Genomic DNA, 25,428 nt, shown 5'->3' with positions numbered 1-25,428 from the left:
AGAAGCTCCTACTCCCACACTAACCTGCCTTTAAAGCCATCTACGGATGCCTTGCTCCAGCTGCTCCTTTAAGGGAAATAACGTAGGCAAGGAGCATATGAGGCACCGGGACTGTCTGAACCAAAGTTTTTCTTTTGAGCTCTTCCTGGCAGGCAGCTCGGAAAGAGAACATTACGAGAAAATTTCTTGCTCAATAAAGTTCATGCCCCAGACAAGTCGAAACCACAAGAGAACAAGTTGGAAAATTTCTATAGCACTGCAGAAGTAATAACAAACCATGGGAGACAAAAAAATTATGAGGAGGTGAGAGTAAGCATACAGTGGCCAATCAAAATACACTAAACAGGCACATCAAGGATCATGTTTAAGTGTAGAAACTATAAAACTGAAGGGAACATAATGGTGGGACTGCTTTTAGCGGATAACCTCTGCTAGCCCAAAACTGTTGGTGATGTACGTTCCTTACTTGGCCTTTCCCTGTTTTTCCATAGAGTAAGTGGCATGTGTGAGATCTTTCTCATTAATATGAAGCAAGGTGAATTCTTTCTATCCAGATGTTTCTGCCGGTTCGGTACTTCCCAATGCCAAAGGCAAGGTCACGTCGTAGGAACTTAAGCTGGGCCCATCAGGTTACAGCCCCTTCTTAACTCAGCAAGGAATCTGTCTATAACCCTTTCAGTATCAACTGGTCAGGGAACTAACATTACAGTATCCCCCCGTGAAGACACAGTTCAGCGTTCGCGGCCTCAGTCTTTCGTGAAATTTTCCTCGCTGTGTGGTGGCTTGCTCGCAAGGAGATCATTTTCTCCGAGTTAGTCCAAACCGATCTCCTTGCCCGCAAGAAAATCAGTTTGGACTCGCTCGGAGAAAATGATCTCTGCGCACAAACGCCCCTGCCCCTGCCTCACCACGTGTGCCTGCCCCCCCACCGGCCTGGCCTGCAACCCCCGCCCGCACTGCCTTGGCAACCCGCACCCATCCCCAGCACCTTTCAACTGGCCCCCCAAAAAGTTTGAGGACCCCTGTTCTAAGGCTTCTGGCAATGAACCTTTACCACATTCAGAATTCGCGGCTTTTCACAATTTGCAGGTGCTCTAGGAATGCAACCCCCACGAATACTGTATTATTGAACTTTAAATTATTTCCATGTATTCTACACTTCTTACCCCAGAAAACTCCCTTATTGCGTGCGCGCGCTCTCTCTCTCTCTCTCTCTCTGTGTGTGTGTGTGTGTGTGTGTGTGTGTGAAAGAGAGAGAGAGAGAGAGAGAGCGCTTTTCAACAGAATGCCTCTTCCCACTTGGCTCCATCACAGTTGTCTTTTAGTCAAACTAAGCTAAAAAATTATTTGTTTGGGCATTTTACATATTGGTGCTACCTCTCATCTGCTCTACACTGATTCTGTATGTGCTACATTTAAAAGTAGTTTTGTATTATTGTAAATTACTTTGGAATCACTAATGAAAAGCAACCTCAACATAGTTGTTTTCTGAAACCAACAGCAAATGTTTATGCCTTTTCCTTTCCTGGTTTGTTCAAGAATGATGACATCATTCCAATTAAACATATATAGTCTCAAGCTCTGAAGCTGTCAATTAATATGTAAATGAAGTACAAGGAGGCTGGCTGGGAAGAATGCAGCAAACTGAAATCTGATTAATGAAATTATTCCAGTGTCCCAGAATACAACGTACAAAGATGTCTGGCAGAAACACCAGCAAATGATCCTGGAAACGAAACATAAATGCTCTTTCTTCTCTGTATACGTTCCTGAAATACGACAGCTCAAACTGGACAGCGTAACTTTTTGATCAGATACCAAGCCCTGCAGCCAAACCGATTCATGAGGCCAACTCATCAGCACATACCTGTGTTTTTGTATTCACCCCAATGTTCAACCCAAAAAGAATAAAGTGTGAGCAGCAAAGCAGAGTCCAGTTGGCTGGAAGAACAAGATATATCTGTATCCAGGCTCCTCAACCTGGCTGAGTCCCCGAGTCCTCTAGAGGGAGAACACCCGGCAATTTGGTTTGCAAGTTAAGGAGACCCACCAGGTCTACTAAAACCAGGTCCTTCGCAACCCCCGTTCTCCTTGCTTACCTAGGTGGTGACGACAGACTTGCGCATAAAGTTTGAGCCTGGAATGATTGTCACAATCTTCATTGCCCCAGGGTGGGTTGACGGAGTCGCTCACATGTTCATCTGTCAGCTTCTGGGCCACAGTCTTTCCCACTTGCATGATTCCATCATGCAACACTTTACAGATTGGTTTATGTTGGCCAAGCCGACACATCTAGGAGCATAAGGAGAAAAACTGACTGCAGTAATATAACAAATTCACGTGTCAAAGAAATATGAATCTAGGCATCCAAAATCCAGTAAAAAAAAGATTTTTCAATAAGTAAACTGAAAAAGCAAACTCAAATCCAGCTCTCACCTGTTACAATTGGCTCATAATGAGGCAGAGACCCTAAAGGACAATTTAGTGGTTACATCAGCTTCTTATTTCTTAAAGGGGAAACCCAGCTTCTTATTTCAGTGAGACTTAATTGCCTGTGTGCTTCTTTGCTTTTCTTTCAATGAGACCCTGGCTGTCACAATGGTTGCAATAACAAGCAAATTACATCAGCGACTTTCCCCCTACAGTATCTGCAATTGTGGGAACTTTGGCTGAGTTTATGTTTCTGCTACCCAGCTTCTCTGTTGCTTAAGCATTACTGCTTCCTAGTGGATAATTAAAATACTACTGCTGTCCCCAGAATAACGGAGGCCTTCGAGAAGAACACAAAAGAAAAAGGACTGGCAGTGCCACCCAGGCCTAGAATGAATGATGCAACCTATTGGAAAATGTGTATATCGCCTCACTCTGCTGAGTTTTCAAAGCCCTGCGCAGGTGAACATTTGCAAGATTTGAGTGCCAAGCTCATTCCTGAGTTTCGCATTTCAGGTAATGCACAAACATGAGCTGACAAGCCACTTATGGAACTAAACCTGCACTTCTCACTCAAAGTACATATGAACATGCATAGCTAAAGAAAAAACCAAAGCTAACTTGTACTCTTTTCAGCGCCAGGTCAAAACCTTTTTATTTAACTGGTATTTTAAAAACTAGTATTAATGTAACAGTCCCGTTTTACTGCTTTTACCGCTTGGATTGTTTTAATGTATGTGATTTTATTGATTGTTCTAATGTATTGATTGTGAGCCGTCCCGAGATGCCTTGCCTTGCATGGAGGATGGCATACCAAGGTTTAAATAAATAAACTTTATTTAAACTTTATTTAAATAAATAAACTTTTCCAATAGGAATTTCCACTTAAAAGTGATTAATCAGCATTGACTCATTAAAATCAGTGCCTATTTTTGAGCCCTTGGCTTTTAAAGGTGGAACGATCTGAAAGAAAAAGTCACCTTTCCCTGACGGTCCCAAAGTCCCGCTGATTCTTGTGTGGGCAAATCTCACCGAGAGCTTTCCCTTTACCCTGAGCAGTGCCGTTCCCTCCCAAAAGTAGCAGCTAGGGGACCACGTATCTGAACTGTGAGGCTGCCGAGATGATTTCATGGGTTCAGTTCCAGGAAGTCATCAAGTGTCAAGAATGCAGCATGTTGAATCAGAGAAATTTTGCAGGCCTTGGAATGAGCCCTCACTTCTAAGAACTCCACCTACACGGCTGTATGACTTCACTCCAGCTTTCCTTGCCCTATTATTCTAAATTTGGAATGCGCTCCCCAGAGAGGTGCGCCCGGCACTGAGTTTATATTCTTTTTGGTGCCAGATCAAAACCCTTTTATTTAATCACTATTTTAAAAATTAGTATTTTAATCATTTTGAACAGCCACTCTGATTTTGTCTTTTATGTATTTTTTTACTGAATTTATTTTATATGTGATTTTATTGTATCTCAGTTTTATGGATTGTGAGCCGTCCTGAGATACCAAGGCATAAGGGATGGCATACAAAAGCTTTAAATAAATAAATGCATGAATACATCTGGGGACCCTTCCTTTGGCCAGGCATGGCACGAATTTAAGTTTGCAAGCCATTTTCTGTTACGACCAAGTCTTCTGCTGAGAGTTCGGCGAAACCTTTTAGATTTCATGCTGCATCTTTGGTTGCTTCCACATCAAGAGCCTTGAGATCATTAAGGCCCACGTGCATGCAAAAGGGCTGCGAAAGCTCTAGGGGAGCTGGACTCACAGCTCCGTAGCACCAACTTTCCCTGCAAGATAACTGGGTCCGGCTAACAGATCCTTCAGGGATTTTAGCTACCGAGCCTCAGAGGTAAAACTGGAGCAACCAGACATTACCTACTGGTTTCACCCAGTGACCTCCCTCTGGTGCCACATAAAGACAGGAATCAGCCTTCGGGAGTGCACAAACACATCCAGTTTTTCTATAGGAAGGCTTGCCATTTTAAAGCCTGCATCCCCTTAACTCCTCCCAAATGGTACTATCTATATATTCCACTAAAGGCGTAGATGCTGAGCTCACTAGGACAGAAATGGGAAAAAATGCCAGAATTCTTGCTGATGACAAGATAATGGGAGCAGGGGGGAGGCTGATCCAAATTCGGGCAATTCCTCTGCTCACCAACCTCGTATACGGCGCTCAAGTCCCTGAAGAAAGTTTTGGCTCCATCGAGTAAGGCCTCGTTTTCTGGACACACCACAATATAGGCCACGTCCCGATGGCCCCCGTATGGATCTAGCAGCAGCCTCTCCCAGAACGGTAAGGAGAACGGAGAGATTGTCAAGAAGTCCTTGTCATAACCAACCAGCAGAGTGGGGATCGGAAGCGGCTCGGGGGACTCCTCTGAGCCTGCAGGGAGGAAGGAGAGTTAGAGGACTCTGACCGTGAAGAGCTGTAAAATTGGGGGATTCTTTCAAAGAAGCCGAACTCTTCTCTCTACCCCTAGTGCTCCACCAGCCACCTCCCCACCGATTTACACATGTCCTCTCTCTTCTCCACTCCCCCTTCTCTTCGCTGCAAGCACGCAAAGGCAAAAAACAGCCTTTCGGGATGCCAGGGAAATCCCCACTTGTTGCTGTGAAAAAGCAGCTGCTTCCACAGCTGGACAGTGCCTTCAGTGCCGGCCCACCCCTTGAGATCGGAGGCAGAGCTCCTTCTCCAGGAACCCTCTATGAAGGAAATGTGGAGGGTAGTTACCTTTTCAGCAGTGGCACCCAGACTGTGGAATACACAGAAACAGAGCGAGTCAGAAGGGGCCTCCCGGACCATCTAGTCTGACCCCCGGCTCCAGCTGGCTCCACTCATGACATGCGCACCATGTGCACGTCTAGTCTATCTATGTACCATCCCCAGGGAGGTTCTCCTGGCACCCCTGCTCTACTCTTTTTGGAGTCAGGTGAAGCCCTTTCTATTTTCCCGGTATTTTAACAACTAATTGGTTTTATCCTTGTTTTTATCATTATTTGTTGGATGCAGTGTGTTGTTGCTGTTGTTATGGTTTTTGTTCTTGATTTTTCGGATTTCTTCTCTCTCTCTCTCTCTCTCTCTCTCTCTCTCTCTCTCTCTCTCTTGTCCTCTGTAAGGCATCCAGAGACTTTTAGTAATGGGACAGCATAGAAAAACTTTAAATAAATAAATACTGCACAAGATGAAGGCGATGTCTCTGTCCCACACCTATCATCGCTACGACCCCTTTTGCACCTGCAAAGAGAAACCTCCTGCGCCAGCGCGAGGCAAAGCTGCATCAGGACTACCAGCCGGCAGTCTTTACTCTACCGTAGGTTCCCCGGCCTGCCATTTTGTGGAACTGCTGCCAGGTAAGGGGTCCTTGAACGTGCTGGATGTTCTCCCAGGTCCTGCCAGTCCGCTTCTTCTGGATGGCGTCCTGTAGGAAGGGCTGCAGAGAGAGCAGCATGCGGACAACGTCCCGGGAGGGAAGCATGGTGCTGTCCAGAACTGAAAGCGACAGCACAACCGGCGTCAGGACCGAGTCACACACACAGCGGGGTTTAGGCGATACACATATCCAGCATTAATCGAGCATCAGTACTGGCACAGGAAAAGGATATACATCTTTCGATCGAGTTGACCTAATTATCAATCAGTAACATTAATGGAAAGGGAAACTTGCTTTTCCAAAATCCCCGCAAAGGGAATTGTATTGTTTGTGTTCTCTCTCTCTCTCTCTCTCTCTCTCTCTCTCTCTCTCTCTCTCTCTAACGGTTCAGTTCCTTTACTTTGTTCAAAACTTATGGTGCTTACATTCTGATCTTAAGAATATTTTGCTTGGTTAAAACAAACAAACCAGAAACCAAGACTCTTGTGGCACCTTGAAGACATACAAAGGTATTCTGGCATAAGCTTCCGCGGATGCTGAACATTTTAGCACATGCCTCCAATGAAGGAGGCAGCGTCTGCTTAGGTCAGAATAGTGTTTTAGTCTTTACAGTGCCAAAGAGCTCTTTGTTGTTTTTGCTTCAACGGGCTAATGTAGCTAGTCCTCCAGACTTTGCATGATAATGTCTTTTACAGAATATTCCAGACAGCCCGAATATCATGTCTGGGTCATAAAAACTTGGTGATAGAAAGACTTGGCCATGGATGAATGACCTTACATTTACCTCAAATGCCCAGATTAACCTTATAAGTCAGTGTGTCTCTAAATAAAGGGCGGAAAAATGAAGCTCCCCACATCTTACTGCACTCCAATTCCCATCATCTGAAGGCAGCATGGCCATTGTTCAAGGATGATCGGAATTTGAGTCCAACCACCCTTGAAAGGTAACAGGTACGCACCCCTGTTATAAGCATGGCTAACACAGCCTTTAATCTTAACACAACATAAATGCTTGGCTAGGTTACAAAAAAAAATCTTTCAGCATCCTGGGTTAAAAAGATATTGTGTTTATATATATGACAGAGAAGCTACTTTCTCATAACACATTTGTACTTTGTACGGAGGATTCAAGACTCTGAAGCAAGTTTAGCCCACCCAACAGGTGGAGCGTAAAGGCTAAGAGATGGAAATAGGGCCCAAGACGTCTCTGGTTCAAATATCATTTCTGCAATGAACTCTCTGTCTCTGCCTCTGTCTCTGAGGCTGATGCTACTCCCAATATCCAAAACACCAAAGAAAAGTAATACTGGCAGGATTGCTGTAAAGGTTCCAATTAGATAATGCATGTTTGATGGAACAGAAGTGTCTTTTGAGACTGGCATTTAATTTACTTTAGGGTATTATGAGGTTAATCTTTTTGTGTGTATGCTAGTTAGTTTCAGCCCAGAAATCTCAAGGGCAAACATTCAGTTAGAATATGGTGATCAGAGTTAGATCAGCAAACAGGAAGTTATAAAATTCAGTTGAAAGTCAAGGAAGAGAGAAACACATTTTAACTCAGGAAGCAGAAACTTCCTTGGCAGATGTAAACAAGTCAACAAGAAATCCCCGAGCCGGAGCAGGGGACAGAGAAAAATATTTTAGAAGGAAAATGTCAAAGGCAGATAAGCAGAGGAGAAAGAGGATCGATGTTCCAGAGCAGAGCAGGAGACCCTCTTCCAGACAGAAGGCTGCACTGCATTTCAGAAAAGTTTTCAGGCCCACCTTTCCAGTGGTGAGTGGGATCAGCAATAAAAGGGATGCCACTGAATTGCCCCCACATGGGACAGGCTTCAAGTTCTCACTGCTGGTCATTAAGCCTTAGAGGAAGCAGTATACCCATTAGGCTAGGGGAAATCTGCACAACAGCTGGGAAAATGCCAAGGGGCGGTGGCAAAGGAAGGAAGCACTGCCTTCGGGAAAACCAAAGGGGCCGGATTGGGTGGGGTTTGCCTGCTCCCCTGCTCCTGTTCTAGAGGAGAGAAAGAGAGCTGCTGAACTGGACCACTCATGGAAGGACATGGATCAGACAGGAAGACGCTCCTTGATACCAGTTAGATTAGCTAGATGTGTTTCTTCGCGGTCGTTTTTCTGCTCTAGTGTGTGTGTGCACTTCCCTGTTCCAAATTTTGAACATTTTCCTGTAATGTAAGTTTCTGGAAAAGTTAAGCTGGAAAAGGTTCCTAAGAAAATTAAGGTCAACATGCAATGGATGATTTTGTGTTTTTGCTGGGGAAATTCCGGATGCTCCAGAGCAGCTTTCGCCAAACTGAGAGCCTCTAGAGATTTTGGGCAACGATCGCAACATTCTTGTATATTAGCCATGCTGGATAAGGCAGATGGGTGTTGAAGTCCCAGACATCTTGAAGATGACACACCGGACACGGCTTCTCTAGGGAGTGTTTCTTTTATTCTTATTAGTGAAAACCAACGCTAACACGAATTTTGACCTGAAATATTTGAGGGGAAAATTGAAGCCTACTTAATGTGATGCAAATGCTATATTATGTAGACAATTTATTAGACTGCCTGGAAAATAAAAAGACAGTAGCGTCCACTTCTCTTATATTGATTAAATTTAAGGGGAAATGAATGTATTGAACTGCTATACAGCAAGCAAAATATTGTGCGTGATGTGCTGACAACCACTGATTTATGACTTCAAAATTCTTACTCGCTTAACCTTTGCAACTGGTATCTATTCATTGTTAATACATTTGTACGAATTTATGAACTGACAAATTTTCTACAGAAAAATAAAGCACTCGAAATTTTGCCAGACAATGTTCTGCTCTATAGCACTGACACTTACACTGTGTAAAATACTGTCCAGGATTAGGCCTACAATGACAGTCCAATGTTAGTCATCTTTTAGAAAACATGCACTGAGTCAGAGCGTTTTTGTCCTTCTGGACCAGTGACGTCTTACCAGCTCTCACGGTCTCAGGTGGGGAACTTTGTAATCACCTGTACCTGACACTTTCAGCTGGGGATGCTAGAAACTCAGCCTGGGGCCTCCTGCATGGAGGGCACAGGATCAAGCCCTGAGGTCGCCTCCCTCTCCACACATTTTGGTACTTCCTTATAACGGAGCGGGACACTGTTCCTCCATATACTCTTCCTCCCTTGCTCGCATCTGTACAAATCCTGTTTTGCCAACAGGTACAGTATTTAAGTGAACCACCCTTCCACTAGAATAAGGACGTATGGATTTTGTTAAATCCATCCTACGTCCTCCAGCGTTTTCAGTCATCTGCCCATTGATGAAATTGGATTTTTTTCAATTACCCCAAGCAGCAGTCATGAGCGCTAAATCTATTCTTCCGAAAGTGAGCTAATCCCCCAATCACATCTACTGTATTTCTGGTGAGGCTTTTAAAAAAATTTCACCTACTTTTGTAGGACTAAATTTGCATAAAGCAGGAAAGTTTTTTTTAAGAACAGTGCACAGAATCCACGCAACTCCATGCAAAAGCGACTCTGCAGTGGCATCTGTGGTCTGGACTGGGCGAATTTCTTCCCACACTCCTGCACTGCAGCAGCGATAATCATGACGACAGTGATGCCCCCTCCACCCCCAGAGCGCCTTTGCCAAAAGAAAAGCAAGGCCCGTACCGTTGCTGTGAGTCCAGGAGTGGACGGTGGCGCTTCTCACCAGGGTTTCATCCACTTTCCCACCGGTGGGGTTGTCCACGTACTGCCGGCTCTGCTCGAGGGCGTTGAAGCACTCGATCCAGGAGTCGTTGCTTTCCGCCTGGACTCTGTCGTAACTCCAGCTCGTGTAGTGGAGCGCTTGTCGGCTGGACGCGAACACGTAGTCCAGGCAGCTCAAGGAGGTGAATGGCTGGGTGTGCTGATTCTGAATCAGGAGCAGAAGGCTCACCGGAGGCTCCTGAGCCCTTTTCGATACCTCCCCGAGCTGTGGAATTAGCATGCTCTGACACATGAGCAACCTCCTTTCCGCGACTTGGCCTATGTCAGAAGTCCTGCCGAAAATATCCAGCTCATCCTCAATGAACAGCCCGGAGTTGTACCCCAGCTTGCGGTTCATGATTGCACTAAATCCACAAGTGCACCGATACTGGTCCTCGTTCGACGAATCTGGAATATACAGCCCCACATCCGCCCCTTTTATATTCATGTTGCAAGCACAGATGCAGCAGCTGTCGAAGTTGCTGTCTTTAAAGATGTTTAGCACAGAGTCGGAAAGGATGAGGGTGACGTACAGGCTGTGGGCTTCTAAAATGGGCTGGACGGTGGCCGGCTCCACCGAGTTGAGGGGCCGGGTGGTGGAGGGGGTGGAGGCCGGTGACCCCTGGTCTGTGCTGTCGTACTTCACGGATCCTTGCCCGCTGGCAGTGCCCCCACCTCGCGGAGTCCTTGGGGTCCTGGGAGTGCGCGGCGTGGGGACGGAGAAGCGCGGCGTGGCCGGGGAAGGCAGGACGCCCGCGCCGCTGTTGCTGGCCGGGGCGGTGCTGTTGAGGGTCACGGGGGTGCTCATCTGAGGGGTGTTCATCTGAAGGTAGTCTTGATCTGCCAGGCTCCCGACACTGGGCACGCTGCTGCAGGCAAACCGGGGGGAAGGGAAGGGAAGGAAAGGAAAGGAAAGGAGGCGATGAGTGCCTGTGGCGTCATTCTGGATGGGAAGCAGAACAGTGTGGAGGGAGGGAGGAAGTGTGGGGCTTTATTCCCAGGCACACTCGTTCGCATGGCACACTCCATCAAAGGTTCCATCAACAACCAGACCGAGGAGTGCTCCTTGGTGCCAGGCAGAGGCTGAAAAGAAGTATCTACCATGCAGACTGGGGAAAGAGGCACAGAACCCCCAGCTGCCCCATGCGAGGCGATGTCCGTCTTTCTCCTGTCTAAACATGGACAGAACTGGGCCTTAGGTGTATTACGTTTGCTCGGCATTTACACTGCAACATTTACCCAGTCCCAGTTTCCCGAACGCGCCAAATTGAGCCCTTATCTGTGTCTTGCCTATTTGCCGTGCATGCTTTTTCTGCTGCCTGCCGACACTGGGCACTGCTTCCTTAATAATTTTATCACTTTCTGGCGGCAGAACATGGTCCTGATTACAAAAAGAAACCTCTTCCAGACGATGACCACAACTCTTGCTGTGGGATTTTTCAGTAAGAAAAGCATGGAGACAGATCCTTATAGTCACTCCTATGTATATCACAAATGAAAACACTTTCCTTAGACTGAGCTCCTTATGGCATTTGCTCCCCTGATGAAGGAAGGAAAACCTGAACATTTAATGGAACTGCGTTCCTTTCCAGTTAATGCGGAAGTTTAAATATTCATTTGGAACTCCCATTTTGCCAGCAATCTGAGAAGGAAATGTGGTGAAACCTGATTCTCTGGAATAATTTTCTTGTTATCTCTGACTGACTTGAGTGCCAGTCAAGGGAAAGGAAAAAGGTATTCTACAGGTTCAGAAATGAGACGCTCCAGCACAGTAAGTGCCTCACAGAAGCAACAAAAGGTGACCTAGAAATCTTGATTAGCAATCACCTCTTTGGCAGAAGCCTGCAGTAATAGTCTTTGCTCTAATTGGATTACATTGGAAATAAGAGATTTTATCCCAATAAATACCTGCAATTAATAATCAGCTCAGGTCTTAGGAAGTAGTTACTAATACAGAAAACCAGGAATTAAATTGCTGCTTAGACAATGTCAAGAGCATCATGATTCTCTCTCCCTCTCTCTCTCTCTCTCTCCCTCTCCCAATTCCTTTGAGAGCACTGAAGATCCTTTGGAGCTGGAAAGTGATTGATATAAAGGACTGAAATAAAGATACAAGCTGCTTCCTCTCTAAAATTAATTCACTGCTGCGGGAGAACCCTACACTATATGTTAGCTTTTAAGGGTTTCATGCATTTCAGTTTCCATTCTTGCTGCTTCGAGATCAGCAGCTGTGGTTTGCAATTCAGATGAAGGGCTAAGCTACTTCCCAATTATTTCCTAGCTAATAGACTGACACTAACCTCTGAGGAGACAGGGTCAGAGCACAGCAAATGGGCAGATGGTTATGTCAAAATTTGGAAGAGGCAGCAAGTTGAAAGAGGAAGCAATGGGGGAAACGGTATCGGCAATGAAGGACGCCCTTTGCCATCTAGGAGCTATAAAACCAAGTGATGCAAACAGCACCTACTGCCAGTGTTAACAGCGAGCCCTGTCTCTGTGGCTGCGAAATTATGAAAATAATGAGCTTGACCCAGTGAAGCAGCTGTGAATATAAAGTGTGTACACATACAGGACTTTTCAGGCACTGATGATCAACGCAACTCAAGCAGCCATTCATTTGTCTTTCTTTTGGGGAAGACAGACTGATTTCCATACGGCTGCCCAATATGGGAACACATGGCTTTGTACTAATACACACACATATTTCCAGTTTACGCTGCTGTACTTACTTGTATCCATCTCTTATAAAAGCAGCTGTGGGTGGTAAAGAAAGTTGTTCAATTTTTGGAGGAATTGCCCAGGAAGGCCGATAGACAGAAGCCTCCGGAATCTTCAGAGGTAGCAGGCACTGGCTTGGCAGCATCTTCAAAGGGGCGAACATGGAGGAACCCATAAAAGGCTGGAAGGTTGTAACTTTGTGCACAAAGGAGAAATCCTGAAAAAGCCAAGGGATTGCATGGTTTGTAACAGAGTGGCCGCAGACTGTTACGCATCTTCTAAAAAGGGGACGTGCATGGAAGCTTGTCTGAAATGGCAAAGGGCAGACAATTTCGTCTGGATTCTCTCAGGAGGTCCCAAAATAGGCATGGAGCTAGACTTTAGCCAAACGGTCAGTTGCTGCTCAAGTCAGCGGTTCCAGGCTCAGTGGCTGCGCCTTTGCAACACGCAATAACAACATGTAAGAGCTAAGTTATCTCTGCTTAGCTCCCCAACAGCAGCAGCCCGTAAAACGAAGCAGACATATGGAAATGTATGATGTATCACTTCACACATTTCATTGTTACATATTATAGGAAAGAGGAGGAAGAACCCTTTATCTAGACATCCCAGATCTCAAGAGATGAGAGAATACAGGGGGCACTGAAAGAGCAACGGCGTGGAACACAAAAAGATAGCTGTGTGGAATTAAGAAAAAGGTGTCAAGAGAAAAGTGATTCTTCCCCACTGCAGTATTACAGGATGTTTGTTTTCTCTTTTACTCCTGAGACAATCAATTACCTTAAAGGTACATGTTCACTGAACGGAAAGTGAATAAACTGTATCTGAATGGACCTAGTTAAGAATCTGTTCCTGAGAAAAGCATCTGTCCTTGTTATGTCTGCAAAGTATATGCATCTTTGGGATAGCCGTATATTTAATAAGGCATTCAGACTAAACACTGCGCGCCCGTACAGCTGCAGATACTTAACTGAGTCAGCAATGACACTGTTTGCATTAACAAGACGGAGGTACTCTTTCCAGTTTTGTTAAGGGTAAAAAAACCCCCAACGCACACATCCCAAGCCCAGGCAGTCTTGAATGTGGCTGCTGCAACCCACACGGTGGGTGCAGATGTATCCATCCATGTGCATGTGCTGTTACCTTGTGCTTTTCCAAAGAGATCAAGACAATATGCACAGCCCTCTCCTTTTAGCATCGCAGAAACATTATGAGGTAAGCTTAGCTGGAGAGACAGCAGCTGATTCAGACTCACACATGGCTGAGTGGGGATTTCAAGCTGGTTCTTGCTAGTCTGCAGTTACAGAACTGTAACGTCTGGTTAATTGAGAAATATCTGTGGTATTTGAATAGGCTTTCCCATATTTTTCCGGGAGAAACTCATTCTGAAGCTTAGCATTTCTTGCATCAAAGGAAAACTACAAGAATCATGAAAAAAATTAGGAGTTGGTCCGTGAAAGCATTGCCAAACCTCGCAATGCCTCCTTTAATGTGGAACATCTTATGGACGTTTAACCTGTCCACTAGCATGTGCAGCTCCTTAAGCCCCTTGGCTTACATGAATGTCACATGTCTTTCTAAGAGGAAATTTCATTAAAGGTGCCCCTATCTTCCTCCGTGCATATGTACTTTCTCTCTCACCAACACTGATAAAGAAGAGTTTATTCGTGCATTCCTTAACTGACAATGAAACCCATATGCAATCACAGGAGTGTCTAGACAGCACTGATCTTCTTGTTATGAATGCCTGCTTTGGGGTGGGGGTTAATCTCTGCTGGCAATCTTGACCCACATCTTCGTTTACATCTCAGGACTGATCTGTTTTGACAACTGGAAACAATGGGTCAGATCCAGATTAAACTAGCTGCCATTAGTTCCTCCCAAAATCAGTGGGGCTTATGTTAAATCATGGCTGACTTGTCCCATTGATTTAAACTTACCTGGATCCAACCCAATACACACGCACACCGAGCTCATAATCAGTGTACTAGAATGCAGCTAGGACTACCATGGCGCTAAATCGGAAAGAGCCAAATGAGGAATCAGACAGGGAAAGAGGCAGTTGCAAGAGTAGTATTCAAAAGTACCACAAGATATGTCTTTGCTCCCTTGTCCTGTGCTGTATTCTAGTCAAGATGAGGTTGTATATGTTCATTTAAATCAGGGAGAAAAATGTACACGCACATCAAGCCAAAATTTGGCACTATGAAAATGAGCTTCAAAGGAGGGCCAGGTTTGCAGGCTGCCTTCTCCCCGTTCAAAGAAGCTGAACTCTCAATCATGGACGGCCAAGTAACACTTTGTTTCTCCAACTGGCCAAGCTGCAGTTTGCACTTGCCTCCAAACCAGAATCAAAGTCTGGTTTGGAAGAAGCACAAGCCACATGGCTATTTCAGTGAACAGCCGAACCAAGATGTCAAGTCTTGGATCGTGGCACAAAAGTGAAGCAAAGGAAGAGCCTAGGCTGGAAGCCCTTCAGGGTTCATTCCTGTAGGACCAAATTATAACCTTCTGCTACAAATGAAATCCATCAGTTCTGAGAAGCTTCTTGACCAAACGTAGCCTAGCTACCACCTGACAATGCAATGACACACATCTTCTAATCTCTTCTTTAGAAACCTAAGTAAAGCAGACCTTTCTCATTTATTCATTCTCCCAGATCGTTCTAGTTTCTTTAGGTCAATAATTCTAAATTTGCTCTCCATGAATATGCATCCTTCAACTGTCTGAAGCTACAAGGTCAAAATCTGATACCCCAAATCAAGAGACAATGTGAGGTGAGGGAAGAGAGAGAGAAAAGAAAGCTAAGGAAGAGATGAGACATCTCTTACTTCTTTTCACTTTCCAACCTCAACCTTGGCAAAACAATTTTAGGTCCATTTGAAAACCTCCATCTTAGCTCAGATTCGGGTCACATTCCAAGCGCAAATCCTGCATACGAGCACAAAGCTAACTGTTTCACAACCGAGAAAACAGGTTCCTTAGAGGGACCAGTTTAGGAGGAGAGGAAACTCCATAATCTAACCATGCCTACCCTACTCTTGGCATTAAAGCCTTTTTCCATTTTGGAGGGAGAACCCAACAGCAAAACAAACTGAGGAACTGTTGCCTTAAAAAACTCAGTATGCTGGTTCTTCTGCTGAAAATGAGCTGCTATATACTACCAAAAGCTCCCTTTTCCTTTCCAGGAGCATCCTGAGGATACAGATCAACCCTGCAGAATTACTCCGATTACTGCCACTTGTACTGGCCCCTGGTAGAGGGAAGTCCAGTCCCATATAGATATGCAACATAAATTCTTATTAAGAGGATTGATTAAACCTGCTGCTCATACAGAATAATACACTTAATAATATTATCTAGCTAATTTCCACACACTGGACAGAGAGACTCTTTTGTAGCTTGCCAGCTGCTGCAGCACCCTAGAACAATGCGGCCTGAAATCAGCCCCGTGGTCCGGCTAGCCACTCCTTCCCTTAACTGGGCACCCTCCCGATCTCGACAGCATTGTGGGTGCTCTCACAAAATGGCTGCAATGGCAAGTGCTCTTGGTCACAAAACATTCTTTTCCAAATAGACAATCTGGTGAGGCTAAAAGTCCCTTGACCAAGAGCTTAAGCATAAGGCAAAGGTGGGTCTGAAAACTTAATAAATCCTAACTTTTCTGAACCCCAGTAAAGATGGCAAGCAGACCAGTTCTTTCCTTTGCAGCAGGCCAGCTGCATGCAGCTATAGATACAGATGATACAGATATAGGGAGAATGAATATCTATAGCATATATATATACTGTGTGTGTATAACTATACTATTAATACACAATATTCTATGAGCAGTTGTCCCATAGATTTGTATAAGGACTATATGATGGGAACAGTTGCTCTTTCATTGTCTTTCCCTAATCATGCCTAACTCGAAGTTTGCCTTTTTCACAGAAACCGTGCTCTGAGCTGCATTTTCATCAAAACGTCTGCCACAACCTCCAAGCCCCCTTCTACAGGCTCACATCCCATCAGCTGGTACTCAAGGTTGGGATTTTGCTGCCCTGACATGCATTACTTTAGCTTTGCTCATACTGAACCACATTTGCCCTTTGGATGCCCATTCTCCCAGCTTGGAGATAGGGAGCATCTCACAATCTTTTGGCTTTGACCACCCTAATTAGTTCAGCATTGTCAGCAAAGCTGGCTGCTTCACCATTCATTCATATTTCAGACTCTTTATGAATAAGCAGAAATGCATTGTTGTAATCAACACCTATGGAACCCCACCATATACTTCCTTCCCTCGGGAGTGATGACCATTCATTCCCACTCCCTGCTTTCTGTTCTTCAATCAGTTACGGGACCATAAAAGGACCTCCCTTCTTATTCCGTGACTGCTAAGTTTGCTCAGAAGTCTTTAGTAAGGGTCTTTGATAGAGACTGTCTGGAAGTCCAAGTGAACATTGCCTGCCATATCAGCCTGTCCACATGTTTACTAACACTCTCAAAGAAGTCTAAAAAGATAATAAGAAAGCATGTATAGTTGTGGAAAACATGTAGAGACTTTTTGGGCATGGCTTGTCCCTCTATATGCTTACTAGTTCTACAAATTGGCTTTTAACCAGCATATCCATAACAGGTATTAAGTTAACTGTCCTGTAATTTTCCAGAACCTCCTTGGATCCTTAAAATGGTGCTACATTGACCATTCTGCAGTCTCTGGTACAGAGGCTGATCTTAGGGACAAGTTACATATTTTTGTAAGAAAGTCTGCAATGTCATATTCGAATTCTTAAAGAACTCTAGGAAGGATACTATCTGGACCTAATGATTTATTAATTTTCAGTTTGTCAGTAAGGGTAAGAATTTCATCTGTGGTCGCCGCTGTCTTCCATGCTTCCTGAAAACATAAATTCAAGAGCAGGTATGTGTCCTGTATCCTTTGCTGTGAAAAGGGATGAAAATAATTCATCCAGCTTTTCTGCAATGCCCTTTTCCTCCTTTAACTCCACGATTATACAATGATCCAACTGTCTCACCAGCTGGCTTCTTGCTTCTGATAAATTTGAAGAATTCTTTGTTGCTGGCCTCGATGCTGTTAGTGATAGGTTCCTCTTACCATCTGCTTGAATCTCTCTTGTGCAAGTTTGTGCTCCCTTTTGTTCTCCACATTTGTATCACTCAGCTATGACTTCTCCACTAGTTAAGTTCAGCTCTAATGTGCCGCTACACTTGATGTGAGCATTTAAAGTATTCAAGATTTCAGGGATGGAATTTCCCTTCTTATTTTGTTAGCTGGGGTACATGCACATCCCCGATTTCGTTCCATTGAATAAGAACAAGCATGAATCTGAGCTGGAACAACTTTCTCGCCCAAACCCACAAACCCATGTTGCAGTTCGATCTCATCTGCAGTCCCAGCTCGTCACCTTGACTTCTTCTGGCTTAGGACTCCCTAATCCATCTTCCACCTCCATTTTAAACTCGGTGAGCTGAGCGGTGACCATGTTGACCACAGGGCTTTCCAGCATCCCGAGCGCGGTCACCGTCTCGGAGCTGATGCCGTCCTTATAGCTCATCACAGGGGAGAAGGCTGGGTGCTGCTCCAAAGAAGGCGGTGTCGGAAACATCCTCTGGAGATCCGCCACAGCTGGACAAGACAAATGGATGAAAACGCTCCGTCAGATAAGCATTCCGTTGTGCCCGGGGGCAGCTGAGACAGTAATAAATCAGGGGAGGAAAGGAACCAGACCCGCTGTTGGTCTCAGAATCAGCCCCACGAAGCTCAGTTGCCCAGAGAAAGGCCAAATCCCAAGAAAATTTTATATGAAAGGCTAATATCGGAGGCGGAGTCCCTGGGATGTGTAACAGAATATTTCCCACAATATTTTTTTCTGAAGGAAAGAAAATCTCTTTTTCAGAGCTAAACTACATGTGAACTTAACCCCATGATGTGACTTCGTAAGGTACAAATGCGAGCCGCTAACCAGGCTGATCAGAGGAGGGGAGGCTACTCCTCTCCTCTCCTCTTTTACCATGTTCCCAACAAGTATCCACCCGCCAGTCCAATTCGGCTGCTAATTAGCACAAGATGAAGCTCTGACTGCTGCCAATGTGAACTGCTCTTCCGAGCCAAACAGTGGCTTGGGGTTGGGGAGGGGGGACCACAAACATCAGGGCTGCTCAAAGCTTCCCTTTCGTTCCTCAGTGGTCCCATTTGAGCCCCGGCCTTACTGGTGCTCTCCAGCCAAGTTCACTGTTAGAGGGGCTGCCTTTACCATGGCATGATGTAAAAGGGTCTGCGTCAGAATGCAAAAGACAGACAGAGGCAAAAAAGATGTCAAAAGGATGTGATTCTGGCACTGGGGACCCCAAATCTTAAAGTTATACAAGCGAGATCCGTTACAAACGGAAGCTGATGCTGCCTTTGGGTTAAAACGATCCCTGTGAAATTCCCTTTCAGCCTCATAACCCAATTTAGACAGACTACAAAAGAAATCTATTGCTACTACTAAAATGGAGCTTGGTAATTAAAAACTGAGCCTTCAGGCATCTCCAAGAGAGTCAGCAAGTACCAGAAGAAATTGTACTGCAAATCTACTATCCTTACATTCTAGCCAGCAACAGTGAATTTAAAAGTACAAACAGTACCTTTTATTAAACCTCTATTTTCCCCTTAAGAAAGTAGTTTTCAAAGGATATATACCGATTTTTAGGTGATTTTTTCCCCATCGGTTCTAGGACAATTTGCTCCACTCCTGGTTCATGACTTCTCAATACAGCTTACAAAATCAAATAGACTGGAGAAACAGATGAACATCCAGTCGACCCCAGCCTTCTCTGATTTCAAGAGATTTTACTTTCTTCCTTTTTCTGCCTTCAATTCTTCATGCGTTTTTGAAACAAAATCTTGAAACAAACTTTTGCCCTTTCTGTCTTTTGTTCTACACTCCACAGTACCATATTTTAATTAAAAAATACTTAATATTAATAATAGGCAAATGCAAGGAATGTCTTTCAGAGTGAACTTCAGACACACGGCCAATTTCTATGTGTTTCTACATCCACAAAAGCCAAAGGAGCTCTCTTTTTTTTTGACATTGCCTACAAACTATGCAATTCATACAGGTCTTCTTAATGATATCCCCCAGCTCAACAGGTACAGGAACTAAAAGCGAATAGACGGGCAAACGCACATCTCTAAACCTTAACTGACCAACACTCAGCTGGAGATCTCTAAACCCTAAAATCTTCACTCAGTGGAAGGCGAATTTGTCAGCAATAAAACATTCACAGCATCCTACCGTGAGTGAAAAGCATGCCCTAAAATTATCCAAATCACATATGCAGGGAGCCGTGCCAATCCTGGCTTTATTAGCTACATCCAGAAATTGGGTGGAATACCAGAAATAACAGTCACAGGAACTGTAATGCAGTTCCATTAGGGTCAGAAATTTCTGTGACACCCTAAGGAGAAATCATAAACATTGTAGAGCTAGTCTGTCCGTACTAAGGGTGTGAAGGATTTGGAAGGCACTCTGGACAATGCTTTGCTGCAGGCAGCCCGGGGATGACCCCGCATGGAACGTTATGGTATCTCCTGCTCTACTTTGTGGCAACAAACCGGGATTTGAGGAAGCATCGGGCTCAGATTCTAAGGGGAATCTTTTGCAGAGAAACTAAGCTGGCTCATCACAGCCTGTGCAGTCTCTCAGCCACACAGATGCTTCTGCTCTTTGTGCCAGTCTTTTATAGAAATTGCTGCATCAAGAGAAAAGAATATTGAAAGCAGCAAGCCTTATCTATTTAACCCTTCCTGACTCACTCCACACATTATTCCACTTTCTTGGGGGTTCTTTTGGGGTTGGGGAGGAGGGGTAAATTTCTGCAATGCAGTGTCATTAAGAAAAAAGAAGAGGAGAAATGTTTAATTAAATAAACCTAAAAAAAATCTGACTGGGAATCATTATTCATTTTCATATGTGTCATGCTTGAGAAAACCTTGCATATTTTAAGCAGCTATAGATCTACTAAAACTGTCAAAATCCAATCTCTGTGTACTTCATACCTCTGCATTCGAGTAAATCAGCACGGCTTTTATGGCTCCGTGTAACTCTCGGACTCATCTTTGTGACACCAAGATTTTTCCCCTCAATTTGTTCTCATTACCAGCCAGAGTTAATGAGATAACGTTCAAAAATGATTTGCAGTAGAATGCAAGTCCAGCTCAGAGGAGCCACCTTCTCTCTCTCTCCCCGTCCCTCCACCCCACCATGAGAAGATCTTGTAATTCACAATGACATCTGTTGGTATTACACAGAGTACTATTTCCAAACACAGATAAAGCATTTCTAAAACATATCACATAAGTGGAAGAAGGAAAACCTATGTAGCTCTTAGTTACTCTCAGAAACCAAGTCCTTGTGATTTCTGGAATGATGGAAAAGTAACCTAGCATGGAAGGAATGTGTATCTACACACACACACACACACGCGCGCGCGAACACACAAAATAGAGAAAGAAAGGAGGTCACAAAAGCCTAAATGTCTTTTGATTTCACTTGAATATTTAAAGGAGTGCTAAGGAACAAGCTTGAAGAGTGACCAGCTTCATCCTTCCCTCTCTGTATAGGTTTAATGAAGTCACAGAAAATAGTTTCAGTCAGAAATCACTGGCTCCCATTGAACACAGTAAATTCCATCTCCATTCCTGAAATGATAGCTTTTAGCCAGGGCAAAATTTAAATTAGATTTCCCCATCACTTGTACAATCATAGTTGTGTAGCAACAGAATACCTTCACAGATCAGCTGGTTAACAAACTAAAGCTTTTGTGAATGCTGGTGTACAAAAAGGTAGCCAGCTATACCGTGGTCAGAGAAGCCACTCCTGTTCAGTCCAAGGGTTTCTAATATGATATAAATACCAGGAGAAACTATTTTGGTTTCTAGTAAGATATAAATGCCAGCAGAATCAGCACAGTTTGCTCAAATCTATTCAAATTAAGTTTCAGTGTGCTTTTACCAGGCAATTCTTACACAAAATTATACATTCTTTTGATAAAGGAGCAATTTCTAATTTAAAGTAAGAAAAAGCTGGTTATTATCTTGGTGGTATGGTTTATGTCCAGCAGGACATTCTCCCTGTAAGGTGCAGAAGGATCTTCTTTCTAATAACAAGGAAGCAGATGAAGCCCTTGAATTTTGCTGGGGTTCAGTAAGAGTCTGGATGAGGCTAAACAAGCAAAGATCCCAACAACTCGAAAGTGTTATGAAAAGATTTGGGGATCTGGGATTCAACCTGTTCTAGATGCGAGAGGGGTCATGCTCCACCAGAAAGATCACACTTATCATCTGAGAGCAATCCTGAATCTTCAGCTGGCAGTGGTAAAAAAGATCACACTTGTGCAATTACACCTGGTGAGCCAGCTACAACCTTTCCTGAGTCTGGCTTGGAAACCATCATCCACACCTTGGTTACATCACGCCTATAACAACTGTAATATGCTTTACACAGGGCACATGGTATCAGGAATAGATTAACCCAATCTTGAAGCATCTGCATTGGTTGCCAGTTATTTTCCAGGCTCATTCCAAGATGTTGGTTTTAGCCTTTAAAGCCCTAAAGAACTCATGATAAGTCAATTTAAAGGACAGTCTCATTATGAACTTCCTGTTACTACGATATTCAGGAGTTCCTTTGGAGGGTATAATTACACAGAGAAGCCTTTTCTCAGGCATACATGAAAGGCACGTCACGTGTGTCACTCCCAGACTCCGAAAAGCATCTTGCCAGCTCTCTCGGCTTTTAGAAAGGGTATCTTTTTAATTCAGATTTTAAAATTATGTAGTTGTTTTAATGCTTTACTCTTTTATACTCCTGCTTTTTGTTTTTCAGGAATTTTTCAGTTGCTGAGCCTATATATGACAGCATATAAATAATAAAATAATTTGCAGTGATGATGTTTCCTATGATCAATGCTATGGTTATGTTCTATTACTTACTTGGAGGATAAGGGACTGCTGTTCTGCCATCCTTGCCTAGGGGGCGTTCTTCACTTCCTGCTGGAGGAATTTTTGATGAACGGAGGGCAGGTGAGACAGCCTAGAAATACAATTTGGGGTGGGGGAGAAACCTCTTTAAAAGTGAAGGATTATCACAGCTGGGTCAGAAGACAACTCCAAGAACGAATGAAAATAATTGCATGTGTAATACTCAGATGGCATACAAAAATCTTAAATAAATAAAAAAAAATATAACAGTTAAGTGAAGGCAGAATCTTGCTTTTTTCCATTTACTGTATTTTTCTTACCTTACTTTTAATACTATAATACTATATCTTACCTTTAATACTTTAGTAGTTTTAATACTATATCTTACCTTAGTTTTAATAGGAAAAAAGATTATCCTGGGTCTATGTGTCTTTTATAAACTAATATACATTGGTAGTTTTCATGAATTTGGCACTAGAGTATGGTATTCTGACTGTACCAGTGAATGCCAGTCAGTACCAAGTAAAGCTTCTGGCTTCATAGGCAGATTTATTGGAAATAGAACCAAGTTGAAGCCATTGAACAAGCATTTTCTTCCTTCTAGAAACTTGGAGTGGGAAAAATGAGTGAATGTGGTAGGACATTTCCCACCCTGTTGGTCACAACCGTCACACTCCAGGAGCAGTTAGAGGAAGGCAAAATCAACCTTGAAGGACTTCCGCTTAAGGACGCAAGAGACGGCATGCTGGACCAGGGCAAGAGTCCATCTTGTCCAGCGGGAAAGCCCCAAGTAGGACACGACTATAATAGTCCTAGAACTGGAGTCTGTCCTGCTGCACCTGCCAGTTGCATGTCCTACCTGAGACCTATAGGAATACAGCCTCCAGTACAAGAGGTCACCTAATAGCTGATGTTCTCTTCCCTGAATCTGAGCAATCAGAACTTGCTTCAGCCTCTTAGTTTCAGCTGCCCTTTCCTGAACCTTTTCTAGCAGTGCTGTATGGCTTTTTATCGCTTACTCGGTGTGGGACCAGAAAGTCACGCTGCTTGCCTGCGACATCATTCCTTGAGTGGTCATCTGTGCATTCACATGTACAGCCTCTGCACCCGCACGGAGCCCATGCGTGTGATGCGCAGAGACCGCAAAGAAGGGCACGGCATTTCTCCGGTGGCCGCACGACGGACGAGGTGCCCAGAACGCCGGGCATTCTCCCAAAAGACAATCTGCACAGGACACAGTTTAACTTACCCCGGGCTCATCGTCGTCGGAATTATCAAAGAGGTTGTCCAAGTCATGCAGTGACGGGGCCAAGTCTGTGACTTGGGTGAGACTACCAGTACCAGCTCGGGCCGCGGCATTATCTTGCCGTGTGTCTAGGGGGGAAAGTCATCAAGAACGTCGTTACACATGGGGCAGAAATAACAAGAGCAAGTGAGCAACTAAGCAAGTTTTCATATTCCAAGGTTCGCCCTCAAAAACAGTCCACAGGTATGTCAAGTGAAACGTAAAGCCTGTGAGTAGCCCATGCAGACGCCGAACAGCATGACCACCACCTCTTCTTTCCCTTTTGTTAAAGTTTTATCCTAGAAGTACTGTGCTCTGCTGGGTGCTGGTTCCCCCCTTCCCACGTCCAGAGCAACAGACTGTTCTTTGGCAAAAGTTCTTTATTCTCCAGCAAGTATAACCAGCAAAGAAAGAGTCTCTGAGCATAGCTGAACTAGTTTGCGGAACCAAAGCAGAGATTACTTCTGAGAACCCTCCTTTTGAGTGACCCTGGACCGCACGCCTCTATGACTGCCCTCCTGGATCCAGGAAAGCCTCCTAGAGGTGTGCAGCCCCTCCCATCGGCTAGCCCACCACCCACCACCGTATTGTGGGGCCAGAGATCTGGCCAGGCTTGTCTGGCTCCTGCCCCATGCTGCCTCCCAACACTTGTGGACTCTGACTGTTCCCAGGGTCTGCCTGAACACCTGGAGAACACCAGCCTTGAGATAAGCTGCTCCACCTCTGCCATCTGTATGTCCAGGACCCTCATGCCCCAAGCCTCCTCCCCCCTCCCCCCGCATCCAGAGTCTGTGCCACCTTGGCCCTGAAACACATGACGAGAACAGCTGCCCCTTCCATTCGCCGTACTCTCCTATGGTCCTTGGTCAGATTTCACCTGGTGTCTTTCCCAGAAGGGATCCAATAGGTGTTCACGTACCTGTCTTAGGAGCAGAACTGAAAATGGACATTGCATCTTTCCCATCTGGCATAGCGGCAGGATGACCTGCTGCAGAAACCTCCTTGGCTGCAGATCCCTCTTCTGACTGCAGAAAGAGAGGACTTGCATCAAATACAGGAAGGGTGAAGAGAGAGGAGAGAGAGCGGGGAAGGAAAGAGGGGCTGCAGCTCAAACCTTTCTTTCCCACGTGTGCTTTTGACAGCCACGGAACACAGTAGGTACAATCACACACAGAGCTGGGGATACCCACACACTAAAAACCTGACATGTATCCACTGGCCCCAAGCTTGAAATTAAGGATAAAGAAGAGATCGGCCTCTTTACAAGAGACAAATATTTCTACAAAGACATTTAGAAACTGGTTTATTTACTGTGGCTGCCCCATAAACTAACAAGCTTGCATGTCCAGATCATATGTGCCACAAATGCTACCTAGTAAGTTTCTACTTGAATGCCATTCTCAAGTAAAGACATTCAGGTGTAACTGCAACTGATCATAACTCTGAAACTCCATCAGTGTAATCCTATCCATATCTACTCAAAATTAAGCCCCATAAAGTTTATTTATCATTCATTGATTTATTACAAGCTTTTCTAACCTGTCCACTACTAGCATCTTGGGATGGCTTACAAAAAATAAGTAGAATAAAGCAAGCACCGCATCTGACAATTAAATACTAAAACCCCAGTTACATTCAATTAAACATTAAAATAATGGAAAAATAAAAAGGGGTTTGCCTGACACCGAAAAGAATATAATGTAGGCACCAGGAAAACCTCTGTGTATTCCATAGTCAGGGCACCACCACAGAGAAGGCCCTCCTCTGGGTAGCCACCTTCCTGATCACCTTCAAGGTGGGCTCCCGGAGCAGGACCTCTGCCTCAGATCTCAAGGGGCGGGGGGACACATAGGGAAGGAGGCGCTCCCTCAGGTATCCCAATCCCAAGCCATTTAGGGCTTTACAGGTCATCAC

The 25,428-nt window shown here is 44.5% G+C and overlaps 1 protein-coding gene across 3 annotated transcripts in view; it reads right to left on the bottom strand.

Moving 5' to 3' along the window:
- Positions 1-25,428, bottom strand: part of MED13L (mediator complex subunit 13L) — a 198,360-nt gene that overhangs the window by 30,867 nt on the left and 142,065 nt on the right. For 2 of the 3 annotated variants that reach the window (XM_044448867.1, XM_044448869.1), the window contains exons 12-20: positions 24,434-24,539; positions 23,479-23,603; positions 22,242-22,341; positions 17,668-17,888; positions 12,268-12,473; positions 9,461-10,407; positions 5,746-5,925; positions 4,595-4,818; positions 2,100-2,292 (exon numbers count right to left, since the gene is read on the bottom strand). In XM_044448867.1, coding sequence (XP_044304802.1) covers positions 2,100-2,292; positions 4,595-4,818; positions 5,746-5,925; positions 9,461-10,407; positions 12,268-12,473; positions 17,668-17,888; positions 22,242-22,341; positions 23,479-23,603; positions 24,434-24,539 — 2,302 coding nt within the window. The remainder of the gene's footprint in view (positions 1-2,099; positions 2,293-4,594; positions 4,819-5,745; positions 5,926-9,460; positions 10,408-12,267; positions 12,474-17,667; positions 17,889-22,241; positions 22,342-23,478; positions 23,604-24,433; positions 24,540-25,428) is intronic. The other variant, XM_044448868.1, reaches the window with a different exon arrangement.

The sequence above is a fragment of the Varanus komodoensis genome, unplaced genomic scaffold (genome assembly GCF_004798865.1).
Source record: "Varanus komodoensis strain SLA01 unplaced genomic scaffold, ASM479886v1 scaffold56, whole genome shotgun sequence".
In the NCBI taxonomy this organism is placed as follows: Eukaryota; Metazoa; Chordata; class Lepidosauria; order Squamata; family Varanidae; genus Varanus; species Varanus komodoensis.
This window is presented reverse-complemented; position numbering and strand designations above follow the sequence as displayed.